The sequence below is a fragment of the Xiphophorus maculatus genome, chromosome 7, assembly GCF_002775205.1.
Source record: "Xiphophorus maculatus strain JP 163 A chromosome 7, X_maculatus-5.0-male, whole genome shotgun sequence".
Classification (NCBI taxonomy): Eukaryota; Metazoa; Chordata; class Actinopteri; order Cyprinodontiformes; family Poeciliidae; genus Xiphophorus; species Xiphophorus maculatus.
Genome location: NC_036449.1, coordinates 7575859 through 7600110, shown reverse-complemented (window position 1 = coordinate 7600110; position 24252 = coordinate 7575859). Strand labels below are relative to the sequence as shown.

General features: G+C 38.5%; 1 protein-coding gene across 1 annotated transcript in view; it reads left to right on the top strand.

Moving 5' to 3' along the window:
• pdia5 (protein disulfide isomerase family A member 5) overlaps positions 1-24252 on the top strand; it is a 62550-nt gene that overhangs the window by 21826 nt on the left and 16472 nt on the right. Inside the window, exons 4-12 of the mRNA XM_005802972.2 lie at positions 996-1079; positions 1241-1286; positions 2725-2817; positions 4379-4439; positions 5104-5171; positions 7510-7601; positions 11387-11458; positions 15324-15460; positions 22767-22837. Coding sequence (XP_005803029.2) covers positions 996-1079; positions 1241-1286; positions 2725-2817; positions 4379-4439; positions 5104-5171; positions 7510-7601; positions 11387-11458; positions 15324-15460; positions 22767-22837 — 724 coding nt within the window. The remainder of the gene's footprint in view (positions 1-995; positions 1080-1240; positions 1287-2724; positions 2818-4378; positions 4440-5103; positions 5172-7509; positions 7602-11386; positions 11459-15323; positions 15461-22766; positions 22838-24252) is intronic.

The window sequence follows — 24252 nt, the reverse complement described above, 5'->3', positions numbered from 1 at the left end:
CTCACAAGTTCAATGGATCAAGAATTGTGCTGTGATATCAAAGAAGGTCCTATGTTAACATGTAACTCGGTCTGTTAAGATGTTTTTGATTGAAATAGCTTTTGATTTTAGTACATGTGACCACTTAATGCTGCACATTCACAGAATGACCGTTTGCAGTTCTTTATGATCCATAAAATGTTTAGAAAATCTGCTGTGCATAATAATTTGGAACAGTGCATTTTGAGTTTTTTATTTTTGAAAACAATACTGTTCTCCTGGGGAGCTTTGTTCAGTAAAATTAGATTTATACTGTAATAGTTCATGACTTGAAAATTATACTGACCATCATTTGCATTGATCACTTAAGAAAATCTGAAAAAATATCACTTGCATAATAATTTGGAGCACGGTGTAATATACGTTCATACTCGCAATAAAACTGTCTCAGCACTACTACAGAAGCTCCTAAGGCTACAGTCAAAACGCACCAAGGAAAATAAGTGGTGCTCCTGGATTGGCTGGTTTGCTAACGCCGGCCAGTAGCATGTCACTGAAGCTCGTCTTTAAAAAATGTGGCTATAACTCAGCTTTTAGCATTGCGGTTAGGTATTCCAGCTTCCCAAGCTGCTTTTTCTTTTCATTTCTTTTAGATAATCGCCACAGAAAAGTTTGTGCCTCTTTCTGTGACGACTGGACGTTGCCGTAGTGTTTATGTTTGACCAGAGATAATTTTGGTAATTCTAACTGACTTTAAACGGGAAATTACCGAGTTTCGATATTTATGGGTAAAGAGGGACAAAAAAAAAAAAAAGACGATAATTGAAAAAATTCACTTTCTGTTGAGTGGGACTGAGGTTAAATAGAGAGGAACTGTGTAATGGGTCAAATTATAGAGCAATAGGAATTACTCCTTTTTTAACGCTTTTTTTTTTGCCTGTTTGCAAAGTTAACATTTCGAAACGTCTTATTTTAAAACACTTTTTTATTCATGTCCGCATGTTGATGTCTTCCAGTGATTCAGAGGGTCGCAAACTCTGTAAAAAAGTGAAGGTGGACCCGAGCTCCAGACGCGAGGGAGCGGAGCTGCTGCATTACAAGTGAGTCACCAGACGCTCAGCCGGACGTCACACACTCTCTTCACACCTCAGTGCATTTTGGAACGTAATGTCACTTTTGCAGCTAAAGAAAATGCATCATTCACCACTTACTTCTGGGGCGGTGTGCATTGTGCCTTTTGTGGTTTTTGTTTTTTTTCCAGAGATGGGACATTCCACACACAGTACAACAGACCTGCTACATTTAAGGTTGGGCTTTTTTGCATGTTAGATTCGCTGCATGTTGGTAATAATGACTCGGCTTTGTTATTTTCTACACCCACTTTCTGTGTTTAGTGTGTTTTATTAGAATATTTAATGGGTGATGTTTTATATTTATCTGATCGATACACTGATAACACTGATTCCAGCGTTTCAGTATAATTTTGTGTGCATCTATGCAAAACTTGCAGCAGTTAAGCGGATAGAGCTAATAATCTATAATCTATCTAGATGTAGATACATATATCTACCTCTATATCTACATCTATATATATACAGTACGGACCAAAAGTTTGGACACAACTGTGTGTCCAAACTTTTGGTCTGTATGTAATACAGACCAAAAGTTTGGACACGTCTTCTCATTGAATTCAATGAGAAGGTGTGTCCAAACTTTTGGTCTGTACTGTATATATCTATATATATATATATATATAAATTTTTCTGAATTTGAACCAGGTGGAGATGAAGCTACCACTTTAAGAGTTCTGGGTAAAACATATTTACAACAGTAAAAAAAAAAAAAATGCACAATGTTTATTTTTTGTACAGTTTTGGTCATTTGAAGTGTGTGGGGTTTTTTCTTAGAAAGTTGAAAGTTGCCTTTTGTAATCTGTATACTCCAGTCAACGATTTCTCACATACCAATTAGTTGAAGATTGTTTCAATAATCGATTCATCGTGATTAACCTGATTAATCATTTCAGGCCTGTATTCATGCTAGCATGAGTCAGTCAAAACCCAAACCTAAAATGACACACAAAAAAAGATTGGGTGATTCCACAACCTCCATCCAATCTGACTGAGTTGACTTTTTTGTAGAAAGAAGTAGGGAGGAAAAAATTCAGTCTTTAGTTGTGCAAATCCAATAGAGACATTCCCCAAAAGATTTACAGTTATAAATTAAGTTTGAGGCTTTTTTCCCCCCCACAAACTATTGGGACAGGAAGTGCAGAACACAAAAGGCTGCTGCACTTTTCAGTTTTTAGCAAAAAAAAAGGAAGTAAATTTTGAAAACTGTGTCATTCTTCTTCCTCTTCAGGTTAGTGCTAATTTATGCCGGTCTGTCACAAAAAGAGAAAAAGAAAAAAATCCCAATGGAATATAATAGCTGTAACAAGACAGAATGTCAGAAAGTTTAAGGAATGTGAATAGTTACTAGCCGATTCTTGATTTAAATATTCCAGGTCTCTGCTGCTGAATGATATATTTCTTGCCGCCTCGTTAAGACATGCATCACATTACATCCACAGTAAACATGAACGTGTTGAGCGCTAAAGATCCCGTTTCACTGCGTTGAATTCAAATTCGGAGCAACTTTTACAGCGTTGACACAAATTACATTGTTGTCCACAGCATGGTTTTGTTTGTAGTGCAGCCATTGTTTTGACACATTCTGACTTTTTGTTTTTTTCCACTCCTCCAGTCTATGGTAGCATTTTTAAAGGACCCGTCGGGACCCCCGCTGTGGGAAGAGAACCCCGAAGCAAAAGACGTCGTCCACGTCGAAACGGAGAAAGTAAGTAACGACCTTGACGAACTTTTTAAAGATTTTGGGTTGGGTTTTAAAATTCCAAAGCAGCATCTGCTGCGTTGTTACACTGGTTTTCAGCAGCAGTGATCATAAGACTCCTGCTGAGCAAACTCCTCTCCCGTCAAGTTGAAAAAATTTGAGGCGAGGTTTTGCGTTTGAAGCCAGTGGTACGTTGTTTCCACCTGTGTCAGATGTTGGTCTTCGTGTCCCCAACCTCACGAGGACGGAAACATTTCCACGCAGCTCTCATCCTGCCCTATCTGACGAGGGCCGCCATCAAAACCCTTCAGAGCGTTAGCCCGTCAACTCGCAGCCGTAGAAAGTGCAGGGTGCTGAAAGGCCTTTAATTTAATGAGCAGCAAGCCTCACAGTTTGTAGCAGCTCTCCAGTTTCCCGCTGTGGGGCTTCTTGTCTTCTTATTGTGCTGAACGTGGCGTTCTGGAAGTTGCTGAGGTCATGATGGTGATTATGAGGAGAGGAAACTATTACGAGGGCTCATGCATCTTCACTCCAGAAATCCAAAAGCTTTCACTTTGTTAAAGATGTGTCTAAAGACGTTTCTTTTTAACATCTTTTTTTTGTTAAATTTGTTGAAATGTTCACAATTTATTTTTTTAATAAGCCTACTTTATAGACATACAAATTAACATTGTGTGGCCAGTTTGTGATGCCAATTTTAGGACCAATAATATTCCACCAATAAGCTTCTATGCTCCACAAATCTGCAACAAACTTCTGGAAAATTGTGAAACAGTCAAAACACCGAGTTCCTTTAAAATCTAGACTAAAAACCCACCTGTTTGGAGTTTCTTTTGTATCATAATAAATGAAACACTAACCAACATTTTGATGTGTAATAACAGCACTTGGAAATATGCAGTGTTTCAGTTGTTGATTTTTTGTGTGTGTGTGATTTGAAGCACTTTGAACTGCTTTGTTGCTGAAATTGATATATAAGATATAAAAGATATATTAAAAGCAAATATTTTTGTTGTTACTGCTTTAACACTTCCTGTCTTGAATGGTTATTGATTAGTTTAAAAGTGAGCACAGGTGATTTCAAGCCGTTTTTAGCATGTGAAGCTAGTAGTTAGCATGACTGAAACCACAGCCTTGGACTAGCCAACTCTACTGGAATGAAGTGGCAGGACTGCAGAAATGTGCAAATCAATGTAAAAAAACTGAAACAACAAATCACATTATACACAATAATGCGATTATCGTTTTTAATCGCATTAAAACGATATGTGATTAAAAACACGTTATTTATTACACCATGTAATAAAACACGGTAGCATCAGGTGAGATGCTAAAATGCTGCTAACATTGGCAAAACCTAAAGGTTCTTCATCTGGTTTCATTTATAAACGCCTCACTGGTGTTTATAATAGTCAACCCTCTTCAGTCAGTCACGACTCCCATACCAAAGGGTGTCACCTGACATCGTTGCATATTGTAATTTAGTCAGGGAAATGATGGCACCTCTGCTTATGAACTGTGACATTTCACTGTTGTCTTCCTGTTTCCTTTTTGTTTTTTTCCTCAGGACTTCAGAAAGCTGTTGAAGAAAGAGGAAAGGCCGGTCCTCATTATGTTCTACGCCCCCTGTGAGTCTCCGCTTTACTGTTAGACATTCACATTTACCGACGTTCATTTTATTTAATGTGTTGACCGTCTGCCAGTAAAAAACAAACCGCCTCGGTTCTCACTTGGAGATTCACTTAAAAGTGAATTGAAAAGTTTTCTGAATTTCCTTTTTTCTTCTAAATTCGACCCCGGAGTTCTACATCGACCTTTTTAAATTGTCTTCAGCTCATCATGAGAGAGGAGTTATTGCTTTAAGAATATTGGTTCGCATAAAAACAGCAGGATGTCGCCATTTTGCCCGGAACCAAAATGTTTCTGCTAAACTCCTTCAACAGTTTGAATGGCAGCATCCATATTTTACGGTAGAGTGCAGGCCACATCTGTTAGCTCATCTCAAATAGGTTTGTTAAAAAAACTTTAAAATAATAAACATAGCTGTCTTTGCTGTAAATGAATCTCTCTTTATAGGTTTACCTTATGGTGCATTTTTAAGAAACATGAAAATATCAAATTTTAAGCTGACATTTCAGAGGTCATGATTTCATACCATTACTAAAGACGGCATGTTAATTACACACAATATTCTGCCGCATTGTTTAGACATGAAAACGTCTAAACTTTCCAGATGAATGATTTTATAAGATTGTCTCTTGGTTTTGACCCGTGTTTTTGTTCTGTCTGCAGGGTGCGGCGTTTGCAAGAGGATGCAGCCTGTTTTTCAGCAGGCGGCCACAGAAACAAAAGGCAAATATGTAAGTGTGTCGCCTGTCTGTTGTGTTATTGCAGCAAGCCTCCACAAGTAAATCCCATTTCTTCAGTTTTTCTGCAGATGAAAGCGTAAAACTTTTAAAAGTAGCTCAGACCGCCTGCCGGTTTTAAATAAGAGACGTTTTGGGTTTTATTTATCATCAAATATACTCTGTAGGTTTTAATTTTTAATAACTCATATTACCTTCACATGAAATTCTGAGACTGTACCTGATTTACATTTGATCTGAGTTTTAGCACAAAGATCTATTCAGAGGTTTGTCAGTCAGTCTTTACAGACATGTTTTTAATATTTTTTGTTTCTGTCTTCTTTTTAATTTGTTCCTTGAGATGTTTCACATTTTGCCACCTTACAGCTTACAAACGTCACTGTATTGTATTGGGATTTTATGATAGACCAACACAAAGGAGCACTCAATAATAAGCAAAAGGAGAATTAGGTATAGTTTAGTAGAAACTTTACACAACTGAAAGTGTGTTGATCTGTGGCCGTTATGTCCACGTCGGCAAAGTCCAAACACTCTGTGGCGGAAAACGTTACGCAGCACAGGACTCTGAGTGTTTTTCCACAGTTGGACATAGTGGTGGCAGTATCATGATGTGAGAAACTGGTTGCAAATTCACCTGATACCAGGGGAACAATCCCAAACACGCAGCCGGAGTTACAGTGAAATAACTTGGATAAAGCATATACATGTCTTAGAATGGCCCAGTCAAAGTCCAGGTCTCAATCTGTAACAAGGTTTAAAAGTTTATGTTCATCCAGGCTCACTGAGCTTGAGTCAAAAAGATTGGACAACATTTTTTGTCTGTCTGTGTGTAACAGACAGACAGAACCCAAAAGCTGTAGCAGCAGCAACAGGTTTTCTAAAATGCAACAACTTCGCTTCCGTATTACTGATGTGTGCCGCACTTTTCAGATAAAAAACAAAGTGTTCATTTTCCATTCCGCTCCACACCTACATGCTCTTTTGTGTTGATCTATCCCATTAAATCTCAATAACAGTTATTAAAGGTGGTGATCGCAGCGTCTCACCGAATAGCTAGCGTTACTCTTTGCAAGGCTGCGTTTGCAGACGCAGAATTTATTGACGGTGTTTTCAGCTCGCACCTTTATCTGCAGTTACTCTAAGGACTAAAGTCCTTCCAGTTTGTCTTTACAAGATCTATGAAGATAAAATGCGACTTTAACCTACTTACTTGTGTTTAGTCTCTGCCTTTATTACATAAAGGGAAATCTAAAATATTTCCCCATCTTGTGCTGAGAGAAAAGGCTGTGAATACTTATCTAAATGTGATTCTTTTTCTTTCTTTTTTTTAATGGTATTCTAGTTTAGCAAGTTTGCAAAAATAAAACAAGCAACTCTCTCCCACATTCTAATTCTAATCTCCCACATTCTGTGCGCAAAATTTGGAGGAAAGAAGAAATTATCGCAAATTGGAGTGAGGCTGTAGCGCGGCACATTGTCTAGAAAGCGACGCGCTGCGAACACTTTCTGGATGCTCTGCCGATTCTCAGAGTGCCGCCGTCGCCGCCTCCCGTGTTGCTTTGAAGTGAACGATGAGTGGGAGCTTAACCAAGTTGTGTAATCCATTTCCTGTCTCAGTTAAGGACGAGGGAGAAGTGCGCTCGCAGCATCTGATGTGTTTCATTAAGTCTGACTGAAAAAAGAAGGGAGAAACTCAAAAGATACTGCGGGGAAGTTGTTTTATTTCCAGTAATTAGGTTCACTGTGGCGGTGCTCTCATCGCGTTTCCTGGCGCAGAAGAGGAAGAGTTTGGCATAACTCTGACATTTAGGTTTTCTCTTCAGCTAATCATATGCATTTTACAGTTTAGTGCAATATTTGCTTTGAGCTTCTGCAGAAGCGTTGGTCGTTTTTAAGTGAGATTTTCACAGATCGCTTTGGAGCATTGGTTGGACTTTTTAAAAGCTTTCAGGTAAACCTTAGATAACTCCTCTGCCACAGTAAAAGGTGCTGTTGTTGGAAATCACCTTGACATATATATTAGTAACGCTGTTAAAAAAAGTCACTTTTCTTTTTCCCGAACAACCTCAAAAGTTTTAAAACCTCGCTCCTTCTGATTGATCCTCAACTTCTGAGCCTTTTTCTCTCCATTATTCTGGTCTAAAACATCTATGAGACGTCTCTTTTAATGTTCTCTTTCCGTTTAAACTCTTCTTCATCGTCGTGGAGCTCTCTGACGGTGGCGAACCTGCTTTGATGTCCTTTCCTCCTTAGCCTCCGCCGTCACTTTTCATCCCCTCCCTGACAACTCACGTCCCGCTTTTTCTTTCGCTCTCTCTGAATTGTTCTAAAGGTACTGGCAGGGATGAATGTTCACCCGGCTGAGTTTGACGCCCTTAAGCAGGAGTACAACGTCAAAGGATACCCGACCTTCTGCTACTTTGAGTAAGTTTGAGTCATCTACCTCGTTAAGTCTCGTCTTGAGGCTCGGCCGCTCGCCTTCGAGGCCACTTCAAACAGAAAACGTAATCTGTCGAACACAAGCGGGGACGAAGGTGACAGACGTAAACCTGAAAACGTAGACTTCAAGTGTTTGTTACTTCACACTGAGTACAGGTGAAGTTTTTATTTTTAGAAACACTGGGCTCCTTTTGATGAAGTCATTGGAATTTGGTGGGACTAAACAGTATGCAGTGGTTCCTGGTTTGAGTTTGCACCTTTCCCTGGGCAGTAACTAGTTACATTTACTCAATTGAATTTACTTTGAGTGGCTTTTTTGAAAAACAATGAAGTACTTTTAAGAGTATTATTATTACACTGTACTTTTTACTTCTATTTGAATAATTTTATTGTGACGTATTTCTACTCTTGAGTAAAATTTCAGAATTTTCTACCCACTGGATAAAGAACAAACATGTTTTAACCAACGATTCACCAGACACACACCTGCAGTTTTTGGTTGAAGTTTAATAAGTTTTCCACTGAGAGAAACTGATTTGGAAAGATTTTCTTTTGCCTGACTTTATTCTTTGTTACTTATATATATATTATATCCTTAAAGAACCAAACTTTCCACTTAACTTTATGTTTGAGTCTATCTGCTGATGTAATTTTTAAATGTTAAATAATTGATAAGGTGATCAGTTACTCAGTACTTGAGTAGACATTTTATCAAATAACTTTTTACTCTTGAGTAATTTCTTGAACGGTTACTTTTTTACTTATACTTGAGTAAAAACAAGTTGAAGTAGTACTACTCGTACTTCAGTACAGTCTTTGTACTGCCCACCTCTGCTTGTAACATCACTAAAGGTTGGAGCATATAGAGGTTTGTGGAAGTAGGTGGTGCTCCGTATAAATGAATGATTACCATGGGAAATTCAAGAATTTAACATGGACGAAAGAATTAAAGCAACACTCCAGGTATGTTATTGACAAGGGAATAACATCATAACATGATAAAAAGCTTAAAAAAGTAGATTTTACATAATAACCCTCCTTTAAAATGTTTAGATTTTTCAAAAAAGTTTGATGCCCAAGTTTCCAGGGAACTTTAGGAGTTAAAGAAGTAAAATAAAAAACTCCATATAAACAATTTTAGGATTTTTTTTGCTTCATTCGACACCGTGTCGATAGAGACCAAAGGAAACTAAACACAAAAAAGCACAACTGAGGGTCAAAGAAAGCCCACTGCACTGACATTGCAGGCACCCTAAACACTTCTTAAGTATTCGATTTCCAGCATGCCAGCGCGCGCCGTTCCTTATTTCTCCCCGCTCCGGCTTTATCATCCCCATTTCCACATTAAACACTCTTTCATTCCAGTCTGGCCTTTTAATTAGGCCGGGACTGATTAAGTGCCTCTGTGGTTAGAAATTGCATGCGCTTCTCCTCTCTTCCTGTACATCTGTGCATCTCTCTCTCTCATGCGCACGTGCACGCCTGCGTGTGCTTCTCCCCCCGTCTGTAGCCGAACCGGAGCCAGTCTGTTAGTTGGAAGTGCATTAGTGTCTGAGCAGAGCTAGCTAATGACCGTCCGGGTCCACTGGCTTCAATAATAAGCTCCTTGCTGATAAACTGCAGTTAATCATGGCAGAGTAAATCAGCATCAACACCTTCAGTTATCTCGCCGCAGCACCCGTTAGGAAGACCAACTTTTTCAAGGTCTTCTAATGTTTTCAGTCCCGGCAGCGAGAGAAAGTATACTTCCCAAGAGTTTAGCCAAACCTAAAAAGTTATATTAACATTTTGAAAAAAAAAAAAGAACATTCAACCTTTTTATCCTTGCTTTGTACTCCAACAAAGAAAAGCCGCCGAGACCGTCAGCCGGGGGGGGTTTATGTCAAAATTTCCTCAGCATGATTTTGCGAGGTTTTATTGTACTTTACAGCTGGAGAGATAAAACCTTGGAATACAGAGTTGGTCATAAATCTCACTGATTGAATTCCAAGGAAGCCACTCTTTCCTCCCGCGGAAGTCGGTTCCCCTAAAACGCTCCGAATGCAGGCGAGGGCGATCACGTATCACCTTCAATCATGTCCACTCTTATGTCCCGGGAGCTCTGGCTGCTGTCGTCACCATCCATCTGTGTGTGCCGAGTCGCTCTGCGCGGAGCCGCAGTCGCCGACACTGATCCTGTGATGCTGGGCTGGGACGTCCACCTGCGCTTCTCTGCCAACATTTAACCAGAGAGGCTGGAAAACGGGACTTGCTTAAGTTTTTAATAGCTTTTTTTTTATGCTGTAAATCATAGAGCTGAAACGATTAGTCATGACGAATCGATTATTGAAATAATCAACTCATTTAGTAATCGATTAATCGTTTGCTGAAGTATGCAGACTCAAAAGAAGGGCATTTGCTTAAAGAAGAGCATACTCAGAGTAGTAAATAACTGTGCAAAATTTAGATACATAGTTTGCACTTAAGTTTAAAAAAAAGCCTGAACATATCAAATTTTAGCTTCGTCTGGTACAAATTCTGTAAAATTTGCTATACAGTTATTAATCAGGTAATCAAATAAAAAAAATGTCACCTCTGTTGATAAGTCGAGCAGAAAGGACTGAGCTTTCACATGTTGTTAGGAGTATTTTTTATGTTTAACTGCAGATGAGTCATTTGATACAAATGATCGATTGTTCACTGAAATAACTTTTTGGTATTGTTTCTAGGTAATAAAATGTTTATTTAGTCATTTTAAGAAAAGAACAAAAATTCCTATGCGTTTCTAATGTTACACGAGATAAGGCTAAATGAAAAACCAGCTGAAAGTACTCATTTTTTATTCAATTAATCGTCAACGTGGATTATTCTGACAAATAATCGATACATCAAATAAAAATTGGTACAGTCAATTATTCGATTCAGGAGTCATTTAGTCATACATTGTGACCAAAATGATTATTTTAGTCATTTTGGTCACAATCTGACAATTTGGTCACCATTGCAGCCAATAATTATGACTAAAAATCATCATTGGTTGCAGGCCTAGTGAAGAAACTCTGTTTTAAATGTTTTATATTGTCATTTTCTCTACTTCAGTGCACTTTCAAGCTTAAAATGCAAACTACAATACAATGAAAAGCATACATAAACCTTGATCTCATCTTTTGTCCACATTGATTTTAGTTTATTTTTATGCAAATTCTACAGAGAGTTGAGGAACTGTAGTGCTGGCTTTAAAAAAAAAAAAAAAAACAAACATACACAGCATCAGCGATCAAACTCAAAGTTATCTTGCAAGACTTCTTTTCATTGGGATGCTGAAAGAGCACATTATTTCTCCTTATGTTAAACATTTCAGCAGCTGGTAGGAACACTGAAGAAATTGCAAGCTTGCCACTGACTTCTTTTTTTTTTGTTGCTCCTTTGCATCAAGCAAGTCATTAGGCAGAAACGGTGCTACTGCATAACTTGGTGCTGTTAATACGTGGTGGTTAATAAGAAGCCTGTACTGCCCATCTGTATTGTCAGACTATTTCTGGAGTTTCTTCACCTTTCAGTGTCTTTACATTTTCTCACTTTGCAACCACAAACTTCTAGCAGAGGGATTAATGTTAAGCTTTTCAGGTTTATTTCAACTGTAAGGAAGGAGGTTTGAGATGTGGCAGCTAGCTTCATTCAGTAATTAGAAAAGGCTTTTATTGTTGGCTGTTGTTTTTTTTTTTTAATTGGGTCAAATTTATTCAGCTGCTGACTTAAAATTTATCCATGATCATCTTCTTATCTTCCAGGAAGGGGAAATTCATGCATCACTATGAAAACTACGGCGCTACCCCAAAGGATATAGCAGATTGGCTGAAGAAGTGAGTATGATTCATATCTCAACCAGCTGTTTTTTTGTTGTTTATTTTTAGTAGGCGCCCTTGAAATTGCTGAAAATGTAGAGTTCAGACTAGAAAGCGTTTTATGGTCTACTAATTTAACTAATAAAATCCAAGATTGGCACGTCGGAGAGAGAATCGACTCCATCGAGCTTGAACGAAGCCCGGCGCCATCTCCCTCTTTGACTTTCTGTCATCACCTTCTTTTCTCTCGTGCGCTCTTCATCACACCTTTTCTTGCCTCGACTCCCCCGGCACACATGTTGTCATCAATCTACACCTTCTTTCCACTTTTTTTTTTTTTTTTTTTTGCCACCTTGTCTCACAGTCTCTGCCTGTAGGTCCTCGTCTCTGTCTGGAGAGAAAACTTAGCAGTGTTTGTGGAGCTGCAACCAGCCGGTGCAAAGTAAGGGTTTACAGTTGACAACAGAAACAATAATGGCGTTTCCATGATGAATGTACGGAAAACTTTGTCAATATTCCACCAATGTCGACGAAACTCAATTTTGCAATCGTGGTGTTTCTATTAAATGAGAAATGCAATTAAAAATCACACATGAATAAGTTTGTTCACATGATAAGTCATTAAAAAGCAGTAGGCGCCTTCATCCTCTTACCACTTCCTGTCGTATTCTTTGTAATTTCCGCCTGTTGATTGATCGCGTGACTTGTGTGATGCGAAAAGTGTTTCTAATGTAATTTTGCGAAATACGCTAATTTTGATAAAGCCAAAAAAAATCACCTCATCAAAGCGCAAAAAATTTTATCCAAAAAAGAAAAAGCTGGTATTTTTCATAATTGCTGTGTTTCTGTTAAGCAAAATTATTTTACATAATTCCTGTCTGCGCAGTTTTAACATCATTGGAAACCCTGCTAGTGGCTCCTTTGCCATTACAAATGTGTTGATTTTTCACTAATATAAAACCCCCCCACCATTTTACAACTGTGGTTTTCCTATTAAATAAGAAATGCAATTAAAAGCACAGGTGAATACATTTGTTCACACAATAAGTTTTTTCTTTTTTTTTTTTAATTAGTGTGTATGCATTAAGCAAATTTATTTTTGGAATTTCAATTTTGCAATTTTAAGGTCAATGGAATTGCAGCTAATGTTTCACAGGTACATTACCTAGTCTTTTTAACTCCAGATAGATAATTATTTATGAGCAGAATTGCTTGAAAAGGCCTCAGCTATACAACAGTGACGTTAACAGAAATCCTGCCATATTTAGCCCAATAATAATCATGGATATAATAAACTAACCTACCTCTCACCTTCCAGTTTTTCCAGTTTCCATACTTAAAGCCCACTGTGGAAATATCTGCTATAAAGCCAGCGTGTATTTTACATCTTGTAAAGGTTCAAGTTGAAAAAATGTGGAATGCAAAATGTTTAGGATTCCTGTTATCGTTATATGATAAGAAATACTGGATCACTTTGAACCAAAAGGCTGTGATTATTCCTCTGTCACTGTGAAGATATTCCTTCAGATGAATTTACCAAAACTCACCTGTTAAAAATAGATCATTAATTTGCATATGAATGGATGTGACCTCTCGGAAACCTCGTCACATTTTGTCATCTCAAAAGATTTTCTGTTTTTGTCTGGAGATACAGGAGATGAGAGCAAGCTGAAACGGTGTGTGTGGGGGGGAGGTGATATAAACTGCACTCATAAACTTCACAGGATTTTTGCAACACTCTTATTTTTCACCTCTAGTTTTCATTCCCTCTTCTCTTCCCCAAAGTTTTCATTAAGTTTACCGAAACATCATATTCAGCAGTTTAGTTTTTTTTTTTTTTTTTTTAGGTCCCTTCTCAGTTTCTCTGCTTTCTACTGGGCCAAATCAGTCTAGTTTAGTAACAAACGTTATGTAGTTCCTAATTCAAACTATGTTAATGATGAACGCTTCTGTGTATTGTTAGACTTGTATTATGCCTGACTCTTGTGTTTTCACACAATGGGAACGCTAGACTCTTTACGTTGAGTCACATCTAGGCAACCAGATAGGTTATCTGAGGTATTAGTCAGTCAGCTACTGTAGAGGTCTAATTTTCCACAAATCACAAATGAAATCTACGTATGATGGAGGAAAATATTACTATATAGATTATGCTAAATTAACATTTTCAGGTAATTGTTCATTTTTACTTTTACTGTAGCAGATGCAGGTTTTTCTGCAACTAAACCGGGATCAATCAGGGTTTTATAAGGCATTCTGTCGAAAAAACAAAAACAAAAAAATAAACACGTGGATCACAATGCTCACGTTGCTGTGTCAGTCTGATAGCGTTACATAATCTCATGCTACGCTATGCAGACTCTCACTCTGCACTGGTGAAGATTCACTTCAGTAGGCTCAGAGTTATAACTGGCTCCCGCTGATGACTCAACCTTGTATACAAGAAATTATTCGACCGCTTGAAGGCACTCGCCTGAGACGTAACGTCAAGTCCAACATAATAATCTTTAATCCAAATGCGTACAAAAATCGGAAAGTAATAAAAGCAAAACAGATACGTTAAGCTAGGACTTGTTTTGTTATTTCACTTTTAGACTCATAAGTAAGGATTTTTTTTTTGATTAACCTGTGTACATCTGTGAATAGGTCAGATATTTCCTTTGTTTCCGTTTTCACCAATAAACTGTAGAGATCCATGCCTTGGGAGCGTAGGATGATCATCGTCACGTTTTTCATTATTTTACTTCTGGTTTTATTTGTGACTCTGCTACAAGTTGATCTTAACTTTCTGTTTCTGAAATGTATGAAGTGTTCATTTCCGTGAATTGATCTCTTTGCATTTGACCTTGTAAATCTTTTCAGGTTTGTGAATTTAGGAAAGCAAATTGTCTACTTTCTGAGTTTCCTCACAGCATACTATGAAAAATGTTTTCCAGTTTTCTTCAGCTCATGTCCCGGCTTCATTTCAGTAGCTGAGCTCGCTCAGTGGATCCGCCGTTTTTCCTCTGGACCTTTCAGCCCTGCTGGATGTTCCCAGTTTTCCCCCTCTTCGATGGATTCGCTTTTGTTTCTCCAGCCCAATTATGGACCGTTTCAGAACTTGTCTGACTTTATGCTGAGTCTAATGCAAACGTCACCCTTGAAAATACCTCAAGACTCTTTTTTCTTTTCTTTTTTTTTACTGGCTTAATTGGAGAATAATTAAAGTGGAAGCAGCTCCCATCTGAATACCAGTTTATATTTCAGTTGCATTTTGTCAGTTCTAGCCATTTACGAAAAAGCTACATTTCTTAAACTTGTCCTCCCACATTTTTTTGTGATCAAGTTTTGTAAACTTGTTACTCGAATTTGTTTATTAAACAGCTTAAAATGTCAATATTTGGCTTCAAATATTTAGATGCAGGGAATGGTTGTCCAGGACTCAGAGGACCGAACTGAGAGTTAGATGGATGCCTTAGTGGAACTGGAGAGCTTCGGTTACGTTACTCTTTTGTTTGTAAATGCTGTCCAGCCTCATGTGGTTTTACTGACTCAAACTGCCGCATGTGGTTTTCAAAGAAATTTTTTTTTTTCTTTTAAAATGATGTTTTATTTGTGTACTTGTTCATGGAGTATACCGTTTATATCACTGTCCACTCAATTCTGGCGCTGCAGCACTGGCTCCTGTCATCGAGGTGCGGCCGCTTAGTTCATGTGTGTGTGTGTGTGTTTTGACACATTGGGGTGGAGTGTAGGTTACAGCTGTGTTTGATTCTTTTCTTTTTCTTTTTTATATACATATACATATTTTGTTCATACAGAATACGGACCATCTGGATTTAATCTGCTTTGCAAAATGGGTCCCGGTCCGTTTCCTTATGCTGTCTTTCCCGTGGTGTTGCAGCCCTCAGCCCCCGCAGCCAAAGACTCCGGAGGTGCCGTGGTCGGAGACGGACTCGCCGGTCTTCCACCTGACCGATGAGTCCTTTGACAGCTTCCTGGAGGAACATCCTGCAGCCCTGGTCATGTTCTATGCCCCCTGTGAGTAATACAGCATGTTCAAAACAAAACCAAAAGAGGGAGGAAAGGAAAAAAGATCTTCCCGTTAGTGTCAAGGTAATAAATCAGTTGCAAGGAAACATCTTTCACTTATCTTTATTTACTGGGTCTCTTTGGTTTTTGCTTTGTATTACTAGAGACAGTTGATGTTGTTTGACTGAGGCACTTGATTGTCGTCTACGTTCAGTGCAGAACGGTTCTTCACATTTGCATTTCAACCAATATTAACAGTGGAGTCGTAAAGGTTTGATCTGCTAATACCAGTTTTAAATTATTTCTATTTCCCTCGAAGGACTTCTACCCTTTAAGGCCAAAGTTTCAAATCTCCACCTGGATATTTTTGCTTATTTTAATTGTACAAAGTTCTTTAAATGTCCTGTGAGTAAATATATTTGCCCATTCCTCCATAACTAATGGAACTTTTAATATCTATGAAGTTATTTTTGCAATTTATCACCTATTAAAAGAGTGTTTAATCAGATTAAACTAAAGTAAAACATTAGCGTCTCCTGCTTTTGTGCTAAACGTTTTGACAGTCTGAAAATTGTCTCTTCTTTTTCTTTCCCTCCACCAGCAACAAAGTCATTGTGCAACAAAGTGCATAATATTATCTTGAGAATGTTTTCAACAGTAAAAAATGTGCATCATCCAGTCAGAGGAGCTTCTCGCTCCTTCTGGCCATGGAAAACATTCTTCATGCAGTTTTCCCGTGGGTTCAGCTGTTATTTAGCCGCACAGATAACATCACCATTTCGCTGTCATGCGAAGTTGGAGAAAGGAACCAAAGGAAGGATTGGAAATGGGGGGAGGGGGAGGAAACAAACTCAAAGCCAGACCAAACGCAGGGAATTCGGAGCCCAATCCATCCATCCATCCATCCATCCATCTATCACATACGAACCCCTCTACATCCCCGCGAATAGCACCTCGTTGTCGCCATATGGTTCATATAAGCCCGCTTGTCGTCTCTACACATGCTTTTCATTTTCATTCAGGCACCACACACTGTTGTTACGCAGAACTTTGTTACTCTGCCAGACCTTTTCCAACATCCAGACACGACTTACTTTGATTAAACCCGCCTCCTCATCCTCCCTGTTGGGGAGCTTTCCATTCTTCTTGTTGTGACATATAGCTATAAATTATTGATAAAGAAATTCACATTAAGTTAGACAACAACATCTTAATCATGATGCATCTTTTTCTGGATGGTCTTTTCTTTTACGCAAGTCTTGCACATCACCTCCCCACCATCAGTTCTCCCCCTCCCCTCCCTCTTTCGCTGCATATTTCAGTCTCTATTCTGTAATAATGCACAACAAAAAACAGCCACACAAGTTCAAGCCTTAACAAGGATTTAACAAGTTTATTTGGGAAAAAATTGTGACATTTTAACATATAATGGTGTGCTTGCTTCTAAAAGCAATCTACTCGACTCAGAAATCAAACACACACATTTTTCACTGAAGTACAGAAAACCGCTCTTTAAGCCTCACATGTTAGATTCAGTTATTAGAGCAGAGCAACTTACTACTAAATGAAATAGTTTAAAAATAAATTATAAAACATTTTTGTTTTTCATTTTTGGGTTTCCTGTGTCCAGAAAAGTTTGGACTGCTGATTTCTTTTGCCCCTACTGTATACCAGATCGCACTTTTGGTTGAGATTTTGGTCCCAAATCAACACTTGATTATTGCAGTTGAATTTTGTGAGTTGTCCGGGTGGGGTCAGATCGGGGTCAGATGTCAAACTGATGAGTTCTATAACTGCAAGAACGAGGCTGGGATTGTGCTGGTAATTTTATGGCGACTAATTTCTCTTTACATATAAATGAATTTAGTCAAATTTCTTTTCTAAAATATTTTATTTATTTGTTTTTTTTTTCAAAAAACAAGAGCAATCAGTGGGACAGAGAAAACATGGACATACATAACCAAGAACAAAATATTTTGTTTATTGCTACTTTTCTGTTCAACTCTGCCCCTTATCTCAATTTAATTAAATATATTACCTACTGACTCAATAATGATCAACATTTGTAAATTAAACTAGGTGATAATGTTCATGTGCCTGTTCAATATAAGTAGATGCCATTCACACAACTAGTCCTCACTCCCTTTGCATTGGTTTAAGTCGTATGTCATGACTGTTTGGAAAGAAAATACCTAAGAGTGGAAATTTGTTGTTGATAAACCTAAATATTTGCATTATGGATTCCTGCTGTTGGTGTTTAGACAAAGAATCATTTAGCCACAACTGCTGGTTTCCTTCCAGTGCCGTTTCGCGTGTAGCAAAAATGATCACATCACTTCAACTTTCAGAGGTCACTGACAGGGTGACCAAAATCATGGTGCATTTTTTTCCCCCTTCCCCTCTCTCCGCTATTTTTAGCCTAAATGTGCAGAGAAGTGTTTGAGCGAGTGTTTGAGCGAGTGTCTGTTTGAACGATGCTGGAAGCAGATTGCTCCACTCTTTTCCCGCTGCGGTGTCACAGCTTCACAGATGCCTCTGCTGCACTCGACTCACCGCCGGAACAGCAGCCAGTCGTAAACACACTCAGATCAAGGGCAGTCGGCTGAAACAAGCCACGTCAAATATTGTCGGTGCAACTCGCGCGAATGCGGTCATGCGTGCGCCGGCTGCATATCGAATGCATATTTCACACACCATGACGAAAACATTTAGTGCGCACAATTGAGCTGCGTATCTCTTGTTTCTCTCTAATGGAGGCACAGACACGTAGATGCCCGGTTTTGCTGCTTCGGTGCAGTTTCTTGATGGCTCTGCTGTCAAATTGAGATTAATGTTCTCCCGGCCGACGCGATCAGCTTGCATTTCTGCCTGTTTTTACTCTCCTCTGAAATGCACAGCAGGGGAGCTTTGCGTGCAACTTCTTGTGGGCCTCCAGTTCGGTGCACTGAGGGCGGGCGATTGTGTTCTGGACCAAAACAAAAGTTTCTTTCAGCCCAAGTTATTGATGTACTGAGTGTTGTTTCAAAACTAATTATAGGTGCATTGTTTGATCACTGGTCATTGGGCCTCCTTTCACAGGGTTTACAGAGTCTTAAATTCATGTATTTAAAATTAAGACATTCAAATTTCTTAAACTTATTGTTTTTTTAATTATAAGTTGACTTTAAATACGTTAATCACAGGTTAAGTTTTGTTGTATATTCCAGGGTTTCCCACAGTGTATTATAAGCCTGGCGGGCCTCCAGGCTTTACTTGTGCCCCCACCAGGCTTAGCATTGTTAATTTATTTGAGTTTTTTTTAATCATTGCCTTTTTAAAAAAAAAAAAAAAAAGAGTTTATAGTTGGTATGTGGGTATTAATGTTCCAGTCTTCCAAAAATTCCTAACTAACAAGTGATATTTTCAAATTTCCTGTCAACTTTAAACATTTTTTAACTCAAAATCATGGCTGCCAGCTGGGTGACTGCCCTAGCACCCCGAGCGCCGGGCTTAGCAAGTTTTCTGGAGGAAACCCTCTATTCTATATAGTCAATTTTTATCGTGAAAGCACTTCTGTCAGGAAAAAGTTTGAGTCGGACGCAGACATTTTCCTGACCATCCTGTGACTCGGAATGGTTGAGGCTACTGCTAATTAGCTGCTAGTAAACCTTTGCTAGCTAGATCGCTAACTTTTTATGCTTCTGTTATTGGAAAGGGTAAATTATCATCAACCTGAACGATACTATGTGCATTCTCAGCAAAAAAAAGCTTTGCACAAACCCTAATATAAAATATGTGATTTTCTGGTATTAAATTTTATTCATGATAGTGTTAAAAAGTTCTTTAAAAGTCTTAAATTTGAGATGGTGAAACCTGCAGAAATACTTTTTTTTTTTTTTTTTTACAAATTTTGAATTGTCATTTAGCTTATGTCTTTTCCCAACACCTCGTTATTTTCTGTAAAACGGTAAAACCTCCTTTTTATTGTAACGTCTTCGTTGTTTTCCAGAGCTAGCATACTTACTGTTTTGACTCTGATCTCCCCACCATTCAATCAGCATCAGCAGTATCTAGCACACCCCGCTCCCCCGCTGAGCACACACCGGCGCGCCGCCTGTTCCGAATGCAGAGCAGGCCTGCAGAGCAAAGGACGGACATTTGGGCTTTCTCTCTTGCTCATCATTTTGAAGGGTTGTGGAAAAAAAAAAAGTCCTCTGAATCACTTTGCATCTCTGCTGAGCCTCAACACACTCTGCACAATCAAACACCACAGATGCTTAGTTTAAAGAGGCACAGCTTTTCTTTTCCACAACGTGCATTACTCTTGATTTATAGCCTCCACCGGCTCTGCTTATTATACTGAAGAAAGGACTTCCTGAACCGTTATGACAAGGGCAATTTAACAAGTTCAGAAAAAGTTTGTTTCATTCTTTCTGGGCATTAAATGGAACAGAGAGGGTGTCTATATATTAATATAATCTATATATTTAATTTTTTTTTATTTATTTAAAGATATGTTGGATACAAGCCCCTAACCAAGGTATTCAGAATCCCCTCTCAATATAAAGACATGTCATCCTTTGGAGGTGATAAAAGCCACAGCAACAAAAGACCACACGCACACACACACACATACCCACACACACACACACACCGCTGCTCTGGGGAGTTAGGGACAGAAAGTTTTAAGTTCACCAGAATTGGGCAATTACAGTCTGGAAAAATGGCAAAATTGGCAAAGACGATGAGTTTTCTGTAAATCAAAAGCCTCCACGGACAATAAATCTAATAGAGAACATTTCAGCAGTGGAATGGAAAGAGTTGGTGCCCGGGTGACTCATGTCACGTCAACATGGACCAAATAGGTCTGACAAATGGATCAGGTGCTTTGTTCAAGCTGTTCCACAAAGAATTAAGGCAGTTCTGTAGATAAAAGGGAATTAAACTTGGAACTATGAAGGTGCACCTTATAAAATGGCCAGCGAGCGTAGATCTCTGTAAAAGCAAGATTTATTTGTTTTGCAAATGAGGCCATTTGCTTTTTCTTCTTCTACATTCTTTTAGAGGAATGTATCATTTTACTGTTTTTTATTCCTCATTTCTGAATTTGTTGGTTTTCCTGTTAAACATGGGCTGGCACGACTCGCTGGATCATAAACTTGCTTTGACGATATCGCATACATTTTTGTAATTATGCAAAAAAAATTAAAAACGAACATAATGGCTTTTGTTAAAACCAATAATTAGCTCTGCCTCTGCTACAATAATATAAATGTTCATAATTACAGCTATATGTAGGCAAGGCAAGGACAGAGATGCAGCGCACTACAATAATTATCCACAGCTTTCATGCAAGTCACACATTTTTTACTCATTTCTTGTCTTTATAGAGTCGCACTAATACACCCTCCTGATATATTGATTAATAACAGACGTATTAATTATTAATGTATTATTATTAAGTCAGTTTTTATTTTAAGATGGCCACATTTGCCTTATTTGGTGGAGCACCCTTGCATTCAGCTGACCAGCAGTGCACAGCAAGAGCCCCGAAAAGCTCCAATCGCATCCATTTCCTGACGTCTAATCAACAGGATTTCTAACTGTATGAATACTGTAATTTTCTTTTGCGTATTAGTCGCAAAAAGGGGAAAAAAGTTGCACTTGATTGTGAAAAAAAGTCTGAAAAGTATGTTAAATGTGATGACTGAGGCTTATTTTCTACACAATTTTGTTTGTGAAGTATAACTTCTATTGTCCAGATAAGTGAAAGCTAAATTGTTTAAAAGGTTTCCAGCAATTTGTTGTTATTTTCCATCCACATTGCTGCAGTTGTCTTCAGGCGAGGGGATTGAATATTTCTGATTGAGGCATGTCTGGTTGTTAGGACTGGAGTGGCCCAAAATAATAATAATAATAAAAGTACTAGAAAACATATTTCTCCACTTTTTATTTTTGAATTCATGCTCAGTGGTGTTTCCTGTCATCACGCAGATGACGTTGTACACTTGGATGGATTGAAAATTGTCTGGGCCTAGTCGACTGAAAGCTTCTCAGATGAAGTCATCTGTCACATCGTCTCTGCAGTGACTGACTTTACTGCCAACTCCTCCAACGCCCCAAACCTCTGCTTCCCATGAAGCTAGCCGTAGCCGAGCATGTCAGCGTCAAATCACTGGACTGCCCCCGTCCCGTAAAAAGCTTCTCCCTAATAACGCAAGACAAAATCTGGGCTCCAAGTCCCGTTGAGTTTGACAGAGAGATCCTTTCTCATATACATGGGTAGAAATCTCATCATTAAACTTCTTTGACAGAAAGAGATTTTTTAAAAAAGACATAGTTGCATTGATTAGATATGGCATTATAAGAGTTTCGATGGGGGAAAAATGATGCACTTCGCCATTCCATTACTATTCAGAGGGGCTACGATGCAACTTTGATTTGATTGGTGATTCAGCATGAGGCCTTCCTTCCTGTTTCTTGCACGTAAACTTTGATGTCAAAATGTTTACTTACTGTCTAATACATCCCGTCTGCTATTAGGCATGCCTGGGGGTGATTCAGGTGGTTGACAATGTAAATTGATTTTTTTTATTCTTTTATCATTTCTAATCAGACATGCACCTGATTCCTTACAGTCATCTTATGCTGCAAAAGTGCAAAAAGTATTTTTTTGTCTAGTTTCTAGTGCGAATTTCTTAGTACATTTAAAATAAGACAAAGCTAACTTAAAAGTAACTTCTCAGCAATAGGAGCTTGTTTTAAGGAATCTTTACACTTTTATGAAAAAGTGCTTGTTCTATTGGCAGATTATCCTTTAATTGTTTCTTTTTCATTAATATAGAGGAATGATTTGCTTAAAGCAAGCTCCTGTCTTGCTGAAAAATTAGGAAATTTATTCATTTAATTAAAAACAAAACTATTATATACAATAGAAAAAAACATATACCTATCAATGAAATCAAAGGCAGCAGAAAGACAAAAGAAGTCTTATATCTGCCCTAGAGCTTTACAACAAACAAAACTAAACAAAAACATCAACTCAAAAAATTATTTGTATGGATTCACATTTTTCTATTCTACTTGCAAGTTGATTTTGTTTAATTTCAATTGTCTAGGATATTTGCAATTGAATCTAGACCAAAGTTACTTGGTAGAATTTTGTCCTTTTTTTGTTGTTTCCAATTAAAAATAGTTCATTTAAATTCTTTCATGCGTGACACTGACTAGCACACATGAAATGCTTTGTTGTTTACTGTAACTTTACTGATTAATGCTACAGCGGAATAAAACCCATCTGTTTGGCTGTAACGTGTGTTCTTTTGGGTTCTTGCAGGGTGCGGCCACTGCAAGAAAATGAAGCCAGAGTATGACGAAGCGGCCGAAGTACTCAACAAAGCCACAGATGTAAGTTTCTGGAACTTTGTTTACACGTGAGCTGCATGCTTGTCCATAAGCGTTTTGTCTTTCGTACTCCGCATCCTGACTTGCGTGACGTAGCTGCGCCTCACGAACAGGTCGTGATTGTCCTGCCTCCTTCACCTGCGGTTGTTGGCTGCTGCAGCCCAGTTCTGGATGTGTTTCTGATTAGTCGGGTGTGGTCCTCCTCTCTCTCTCTCTCTGTCTCTCTTTCCCACTGTTTTCTGTTTAAACCTCACACTCCCAAACCTGGGGCCGGGGCCTACGGCGGTCGGTCCAGCCCGCTGACCTCATCCCTGAGCTCTGCTCTGCTCCACGCTTGGCCTTTGTCCTTGTGGCTCTGTGCCCAGCCCTGGAGGTCAATAGCAAAGTCCTAGCTATTATCTAATATTAATGGAGAGGAGTTGATCTCACCCTGAACTCTTAGAATCCAGTGCATAACTGAGGGCTGTTTTCTTCTTTTTCTTCTTGCTTTGAATGTGTTGGGCTGTATTTTGAAATTTGGTTTCACCTTCATTTTGAGTGTTTTATTAGAGCGTCTGTTTCTGAAAACATTTGCAGAGTTGCATAGCTTGCACTCCCTAATCTGCTTGAAATGCTTAATTTATCATTCAGGCTTTCCTTTCTTTACTTCACAGGCCTTCAGCGTTACATGTCCATTGAAGCTTTCCAGATTTTCTCCCAGTACAAAACTGGAATGAATTTCGTTGGGATTTTTTTTTTAGATATACTAACACAACATATTGATCTATTCCATCAATACTGTGAAACGAAAAGGAAATTATCCATTGCTCTCCTATTCGTTTGCTTTTTCTTTAGAAGAAATCCTGAAAAGTGTGGTGTGCTTTTATATTCTCTCTCGCCATGACACCCTTTAGTAAGCACTTTGTAGAAACACATTTTTGGGGGGTGTTTCTGTGTCAGCTGTGCACATTTAGAAGTTTAAACCTTAGACTGAAACTAATGCAGAGGGGAAAATAAGCATTTAATGTAACACAGATTTTTCAAGTTTCAGCACTTATAAAGAGCAGAGACATCTGTAATTTTTATTATAGGTACACCTCAACTGTGAGAGACAAAATCTAAAAAAAAAAAAAAACATCCAGAAGATCACACTGTATAATTTTTAAATAATTTAGCATTTTGTTACATTAAATAAACATTTTCATACAAGTGGGAAAATAGAAGTGAACATTTGGCGCACAAACCTTTGTTTCCTGTAGTTCTTGACCAGGTTCAGGACGCCGCAGCAGGAATTTTGTTGCCACTCCTCCACACATGTCTTCTCCAGATCGTTCCAGGTTTCGGGGCTGTTGCTATAGGCAACACAGAGTTTTAGCTTCCTCCAAAAACGCCAGGTCTGGATTCTGGCTAGGCCACTCCACGTATTCCAATCACGATCA